Below are 8370 nucleotides of genomic sequence, written 5' to 3'. Positions count from 1 at the left end.
CTTTAGTTGGATTCTTGTATCCACATTCCACACTAAACCTGATTGTGTGGGCAACATTATGCACTGATATTGAAAACATAATAATTAATATGTTTTGTCTACAAAAAAAATCAATTTACAGGTCACTAAACAGCTTAGACATAAAGACACTTGACGCAGTTCATGCAAATATAAAAAAAATATCACAACATGTTCCATAGTTCATTGATGTCCCACAGTTCATATTAAACATTAGACAGGTACAAATAAAACCATAACTTAGTAGCTAATTAACAATTAATACTCTTGACTCGGGCCATCGGAAACCTCTTCTTCGCTTTCCTCTTCACAAGATTCTTCACTGGACTCATCCGAGTTGTCACCTTTTGCAGCTTTTTTGGCCATCAACTCTTTGTACTGTCTGACTGTAATTTTCCTGGGCATGATCTCTCTCAGAAAGTCTAAAGTGTCATCTTGTTGAACAATTTCAGCTATGTGTTTATAATCCAAGCTGTTACTTTTACTTGTCTTGAATGCTCGTTTGGCGAGATCTAATACAAATAATTCCTGCAAAGTAAATTTACATTAACCGACAGGTTTCTTTTCTTGATTATATTAGGATATTAGTTGTACATTTTAGAGCACATCTTCTGTACATTTGAGCTTGAAAGTATTAAAAGTAAAGAGTTACTTGGTTGACTACTGGTTAAGAAACCCTGAATGAAAGCATGCACTGCTGTTTTGGTAAAAAGTAGGAATAAACCAAACTTACAGTTACTTTTGTGACAACATACAACGGCTCCGGACCAACGGCATCAACTTCAGGTGAACTTTTCATAATTGTTTTTACCCTTGACAAAGGTAAGTGCAAATCTTTTTCAATTTTCGGCGTCGTCATCCTTTAGGGAGATCCAAATTGTTTAAACAAAAGGGAACGCTTAGTTTACCTTTTGTATAATAATATCTTGATTCTTGATTAAGAAAAGATAATATAAACAAGAATAAGTATCCCGGCATATAACTTGGCTTGGAGGTTATATTTTCAAACAATCACAGGGTACCTACCGTACCCAAAGAATTTTGATTGTGTTTCCAAAAAATATCCGTGTAGGTACTGTCAAGTGTGACATAAATCAAAATATCCTACAGGTGGGTGAAACTTTCGAACAAAAAAAAAATTGGGTTCCAAATTTAAACGTAGCAACTAAATTAAGTTGGATAATCTGTGCAATTTTTAAACAAGATCGACAGTGATTGGTTGATAAAAAAGACGAAGAAGAAGTTTAAAACTCAAAGTTCGATTTTCAGTTAGTGAAAATTATTTTGTAGCAACTCTTTCAAAAATTTAGCTATGTAGGTACAATAGTTTTTATTGAAATAAAACATTTATTTGAGCTCATTTCTTTTTTTTTTTTAATTTTTGGCATGTTTAGAGTGGAAGGTTTTGCACTTAAAAATTTTAACTTTAGTTTCAATTTAAAAAAATTATAAATGTTAATTTTTTTTCTTCTAAGTCCGACCTCTTGTTACGTAGTATATGACATTCTCTTTGATATCTTAAACCTAAGCGATCATTGGCTTTTTTTTTTTTTTTCACGCAGAGAAATGCATTAACGCATTCAACGCAGGGGATGGGGACTCCCGATGCGGATATGTGGGGCTCATCGCGGCGAAGATGGTATGTGCCGTGACCCTACCCACTAAAACTCTGCGACGCTCCTCTCGCCACCCAAGACGAAGCCGCGGGCACGACACACCCACCGCAACTCTGTCAGTGGCCGTCCGACTTTTGTCAGACCACACTCATTTGGGGGCGCTTCTCGCCACGCAGGCCGACAGAGGCCCCACTTGGGGCTTGCTTGGACCCGCCCTCTCTGGTGTCACGATGCACGGAGCGTTTTGTGCATCGTGACCCACTCTGGGACTCGAATTTGATGACGGCGTCCCCACGCCGCCACCACGAGTACCCCGGCTAGGGTGGATCATTGTGCTGGCGTCGCGCACGTCTCCGCCTTAGCCGTCTCGAGGGGTCGACCGCCTCCCTTTCTCTGCTGCGTTCGGCCTCCTCCTTGGCAGCCATAACCTCCTGGGCGAAGGTATCAACTGCCGTCCACGCAGTCTCGCTACTCAGCATTGCACGTCAGGACTGCACGGCAGTCTTGCCGTGAATGGGCCCTTTAAGAAAAAAGGGATGACAGTTGACACTACGAATTTTTTCACTTTCTTGACAGACTATAGTTACCGATTTATTAAATACTGTACGCATACTTGAAGCTTATTGATATGAGATGGCGCTAGCGTGCTCGTCGCTTGACCTCATCTTGTCTCTTTCCTTCTCGTACCCCCTCGCTCGCACAGCTATCTTGAGAACCCCACCATGGCGACGCCACATGAAGTGGCCTAATTTTAATTTCAAATCATTGGCGTCTGAATTTTCGACCCGTCTGCACTTACCAACAGTTCTTATCGTGATAAGTGCTTTAGTTTTTATACTATTTTATAAGTGTGAGCCTGTTATTGCAGCGATTCATGTAAGTGCTCATTTTTATTTTCCTTACAAAGTGTTTGGAACTAACTAACGGTTTTACCGTTCGTGTTGAAAATATTTCTATAAATAGATTCTTATTTTTATGGAATCGATAATAATTTAGTTCTTTACGCTACCCTCTAAAGGAATTCTGTAACTTTATAAGAAAATTAAGAAATTTTTACCACTTTTCTAGAAATTTTTATCTACCCTCAAGTAGACTTTTTTGTACTTATTTTTTAGATTTCTATAAAATTAGAACTATTTATAATATAATGCATATTGGTAATGCTTTTTACGATCGTGCTTTTTAGTTTTAAGTACGTAATTTTAGTAAAACACAAATCATTCTATGGTTTTCAAATACCGTAAACGCAAGGATAGAATTTTGAAAAAAATGACACAGGAAGTAGGCGAACTTAAAAGACATTTTAGATACAACCACGACCACGTGGATAAAAGCTATTCGCCTTTGATTAGTGATAACGTAGATCCTAATAAGGAATATTTTAGCGATAATATTATTGACGATCAAGTCAGCTGTGGTAGTCTTTACGATGAAGAACATACTAATAATGCCAAGTTAGATTTTAATTTTGATCTTGAAGTTAAATTAAAGGAGCCTTCGGCACCAAAGGCACCTGAAAAATTTCTTAGTTTGCTGCAACAAATTTAACATTTTGATAAAGATGAATGGAGCGAAGTTCGCTATGCAGAAGTGCAAAAGCGGTATAATCATACGCCAGATTTCACTGATTTAGAAGCTAACGATGAGATTAAAGCTTATAATAGTCTACGCCATTTAGCTTACGCAGATAAAGCTTACGCCGGTATTACTTTTTGTTTGTTAAAACAGCGCGATGCTCTGCAACAGACTCTTAACTTAATTTTATCTTGGGCTAAAGATGAAGTAAACCTAAATGTCGACTCGTTGCATACGAAGGTTAGGGAATTATTTACAAGCGGTGATTAGGTATGCGTCTGTTTCTGCAGAACTCTTACAGCTCGTTTGTGGTAACAGAGCTGAGGTGATACAGATGCGCCGAGATGGAATCATAAAATATGCTCGTAATCCACTAATAAAATCATATTTACGCAAAATTCCTCCTTCAAACAAAAACTTTTTTAATTCCGAATTGCTATCGAGAGTTCTTGATAAGGCAGGTGGCATTAAGAAAGCCTTTTTGCCTTTGATAAAACTAAGAAGTTTTGGAACTACCTCGCAGGTAGTTAATAGTGGCTCTAATCATCCCCCGCAGGGAACTAGTCATGCGCCCTCGCAGGGCACAACTCAAGGTTGCTGTGGCTCTCAACATACACGACCGTTACAGAATTACCGACCCTCGCAGGGAAGGTACACAAGTTATCCCTCGCAGGGTTCTCACGAAAATTCTAACGCATGGCGTGGAAATAAAGCTAACCGTAGTTCCTTTCGACAACAAGTCGACCGGCAGTCAACGGCACGGCTTGAGTATGCAAAGGACAATAGAAAACGGCCTATTAATAGAGAATCCAACTCAGGTAAGAGAAGAAGATTCTGACTCGAGATTCCAAGCGGGCCGACTTTGCGCGTATCACAGTCATTGGAGGGCGTTGAAGGCACCACGTTTTCTTTTAAAAATAATAAAAGGTTATCGCATACCCTTTTACAAGAAACCTCCTCTTCGCCTGCCCGACATGACGCGCACCTGCCTAGTGACAAGAAAGTGCGAAGCAATGTCAAAGGCAATTCAAAAAATTAAGAAACGTAACGAGAAAGTTCTCGAAGTAGTTCGATCTTCCCCCAGCTTCACTTCGAGCATGTTTCTCGTTCCGAAACAAGACCGCTCGCACCGTCCAGTGTTCAACTTGCGCAAGTTGAACGAATATGTAGTAACCGAACCATTCAGGTTAATAAATGCGAACAGGGTCCCAGACTTCCTACAACCGAACGATTGGTTGTGCAAAGTGGATTTGTCCCAGGCCTACTTCAATCTATCAATCGCTCATTCTCACAGACGATTTCTTCGTCTGATTTGCGACAAGGAAATTCTTCAAATGACGTGTCTTCCCTTCGGACTCAGCACGGCCCCAAGAGTCTTTGCCTGTTTAAGCAACTGGATTGCTCAAATTCTAAGGGAACAGGGTATACGCGTCTTAGTATACCTAGACGATTTCTTAGTGGTCAATCAAAATTACTACATTCTAAAGTCACATATCCGAATTGTAGCGAACAGACTTCAATAGGTACCTGGGCCTTTAAATCAATTTCGAAAAGTCAATGCTAACTCCGTCCAAATATCTGACCTTTCTGGGTTTTCAATGGGACCCATGGCGCAATGTAAAATCTCTTCCTTTAGAGAAGGTGATAAATCTAAAGAAAAAGATTTCTGTAATCTTACAAACTCAAAAAATACACCTAAAAGAGTTACAAAGTCTTGTCGGACTCCTCAATTTTGCTCGGTTTGTGATTGTGATTTCGAGGGCACGACTACAGTTTCGAGATACTCTCTTGTTCTTGAACGTTGCCATAAAGAGCCCGCTTACTGCCGCGCATCAATTGCCGAACACAGTAGAAATGGAACTGCGGTGGTGGATGGCCAATTGCGACCTGTAGTCAAAAATTCATTTTCCACCTCCAACACATTTCTTAACAACGGATGCCTCGGACGTAGCCTGGGGCGCCCAATCGGAGGAAAAATCTTTGAGTGGGATGTGGACAGGTCCAGAACAAAATTTGCACAGCAACCAAAGAGAAATGTTAGCTGTGTTAAAGGCACTCCAAAGTCTATGTCTCACGATAAACAATTCCACAGTCCTCCTACAATGCGACAACAGGACTGTTGTATCTTATTTAAAAAACGAGGGGGGGACCAGATCATTACCGTTGCTCCAGTTGACAAAAGAAATATTTCACCTTTTAGACTTACACCACATAGAACTACAGGTACACCACTTACCGGGAAGGTACAACAGTCATGCAGATCACTTATCACGACATCTGAGTCTTCCGGAATGGCATTTACTACCTCATTGCACAGAGAATCTGTTCAAGAAATTCGGAACTCCGATGATCGATCTCTTTGCCAGCGAAACGTCGAAAGTAGTTTCCAATAATGTGAGTCTGGACCAAACGGATCAGGAGGCGATATATCACGATGCCTTCTCCCGAACCTGGAATTATCCCCTCGCTTGGGTATTCCCACCACCTTATCTAGTTCCTAAGGTGCTCATGCACTTGAACAAGGCGACAGGGTTCTATCTGTTGGTAGACCCGAGATGGGAACGAGTATTTTGGAGGGCGGACCTAAGAAACCGAGCAGTAGCAGCCCCGTTCACCATACAGAATCTACACCTGAATTTAATAGATATTGCGACAGGTCGTCCCCCTAGCAGGAACCCAAGACATGGAATTGCAGGTGTGGAAATGTGGGGGTGGACAGAGGAGCTAGAGGACTGGAATATAAACCACCTTAATCTGCTGAAAAACTCTTGGCGTCCATCGACACTAAAAACTTATAAAGTGGCGTGGAACCGCTGGCTCAGATGGTGCCGTGCTCATAAAGAAAATGCCACTCATCCGTCGGGATCTGTTCTGGCAAAATATTTAGCTGATCTTCACCTTATTGATGGTCTAGCTTACAATACTATTTTAGTACACAAGTCGGTCGTGTCAACATTGTGCAGTGTTGAAGATGCAGGCAAGCTATCTTCACATGTTCTGGTAAATCATATGCTTAAATCGATAGCTGTAAATAAACCAATCTCTAGAAAAACAAGTGTCTGGGATATAGATGATTTATTAAAGCATTTGGAAAAGCAAAATATTGATAAAGACAATGTTTTCCAAACTTGTCGACATACAGCCACGTTGCTTCTTTTATGCTCAGGCCGAAGAGTCCACGACTTGACATTATTAGCGGTTGATTCAGGACACTTCACTGTAAATGAAAACTCGATTTGTTTTTGGCCTCTTTACGAATCTAAAACTGATAGTGCGAACTACAGACAGTCGGGATGGAAGATATTTTCAAACAATAGTTCCAGAAATTTAGATCCTGTTTTCTGGGTTAAGCGGACCATTGATTTACTAAAAGAAAAACGGAAATAATGTAATTCAAATAATCTTTTCATTAATCTAAGAGGAAACCATAAGCCAGCCTCCAGAACAGTAATTGCTGGTTGGGTAAAAACTGTATTTCGTGAAGCAGGTATTACTGCCCCTCCAGGAAGTATTCGCTCTGCCGTAGCTTCAAAAAACTGGGTTGATAATTTACCTCTTGATCAAATATTGGCCAAAGGAAATTGGCGATCAAGTAATACTTTCTCGCGTTATTATCGCAGAAAAGTAAATCCGTCTCGCACAGGTAAAACAAGTTTGGCTCAATTATTTAGCCCTACAAATTGATTCTATTGTTACTGATACTTTATTCTGTATTTACAGGTGTAAATACAGAATGTATTTATTCTGTATTTACACCTTATTAATTAATACAAATCAATAAATCTATTGATCTCAGTAAGGTATTTTACATTTCTATTTTCTAAGCTCTTCTAATGTATAATAATAATAATGCCCTTCACATTGGCGTCTTTTTCCCACCAGGCGATAACAAACAGGTCTCATATCAGTAAGTTTCAAGTATGCGTACAGTATTTAATGACGGTGTTTTACCTGTAAATAAAACACATATTAAATACTTACCTTACTTAGAGCTTACATTTTTAATACTGCCTGGTGATATTCGACTCAATGATTTGAAATTAAAATAAGGCCACTTCATGTGGCGTCGCCATGGTGGGGTTCTCAAGATAGCTGTGCGAGCGAGGGGGTACGAGAAGGAAAGAGACAAGACGAGGTCAAGTATGAGATCAAGCGACGAGCACGCTAGCGCCATCTCATATCAGTAAGCTTCAAGTAAGGTAAGTATATAATATGTGTTTTATTTACAGGTAAAACACCGTCATTAAACTTCCATGGGAATTAAGATTGCAATCGGAATATGTTGGTAGAAAATTATTATTGGTGCTGTATAAAAAATGAAAAATCTTGGATTTGATGCAATTATAAAAATTGAAGCTTTTATCAACGGCACCACCTGAGAGCTCTTCAAAAAAATAATAAATTTTAATAATAAGTGACTTTTGATTGTGCATATTTTGTGTATATATCGGCCATTTTAAATCGTGCATACTTGCATGCATATTAATTTGGCACTTTGATCGTGCATATAATCCGATGTCTAATTATTACAGTTGATGATAAATAAAGTAATAAGCACTTTCGATTAAAATTATTAAAACTAACACTATTAATAAGTCAATATATATTTTATGCTGTTGATTTTATATTATTTTTGGCGCTACGAAACATAATGTTAGAATATAATATTTTTATTATTCAAGGGGCGGAGCTAACCTATTGTCTGCCGCCTACTAGCCTAAAAAACTAATTTAAAATTCAAGGTCATAGATGATAGAACATAGAGCCATACAAGATAGCGCGCGAGGCACTCCCACGCGCCGCGGGCCCGCGACCAATGCAAATCAAGTTACAACATTTCGGTAGCACGCGATTGGTTCAAAATTTCGGGGCCCGTTATGTTCACTGGCTCGGTAAGTGTATGTGTGAGAAAAAAATATATAGAGGCATCCAAACTTCAATAATAATTGAAGCAATGCAGCTACAAATTACAATGTAGGTAATTGGTACCTATTACAAAAGTTAAGAAATTGAAATGAAGAATATTTAAAAATATTAAAAGCTGTTACTATTCTCAATTATTATTGTATTATAGGTACACAAATGAGACAAAGTTATGAAATGTTTTTCTTTGAAAGATGTAGACAAATTGTAAAACAAGAAATGTTTCAAAATAAAACAA

The 8370-nt window shown here is 39.0% G+C and overlaps 1 protein-coding gene across 1 annotated transcript; it reads right to left on the bottom strand.

Moving 5' to 3' along the window:
* LOC121730567 (chromatin accessibility complex 16kD protein) lies at positions 1–1069 on the bottom strand. The gene is made up of 2 exons (XM_042119674.1): positions 752–1069; positions 1–546 (listed from the first exon to the last, which is right to left on the bottom strand). Exons 1-2 carry the CDS (start codon positions 875–877, stop codon positions 277–279), a joined length of 396 nt encoding a protein of 131 aa, XP_041975608.1. The 5' UTR covers positions 878–1069; the 3' UTR covers positions 1–276.
* Between the last annotated feature and the right edge of the window lie 7301 nt (positions 1070–8370).

This window comes from Aricia agestis, chromosome 9 (genome assembly GCF_905147365.1).
Source record: "Aricia agestis chromosome 9, ilAriAges1.1, whole genome shotgun sequence".
Taxonomy (NCBI): Eukaryota; Metazoa; Arthropoda; class Insecta; order Lepidoptera; family Lycaenidae; genus Aricia; species Aricia agestis.
This window is presented reverse-complemented; position numbering and strand designations above follow the sequence as displayed.

Bases quoted from the DNA above. Each gene is read 5' to 3' on its own strand.
- LOC121730567 (XM_042119674.1), bottom strand. From the start codon at position 877: ATGACGACGCCGAAAATTGAAAAAGATTTGCACTTACCTTTGTCAAGG. The intron at 547-751 runs GTAAGTTTGGTT...TTTACTTTGCAG, and splicing joins ATGTTGTCACAAAAGTAACT to GAATTATTTGTATTAGATCT.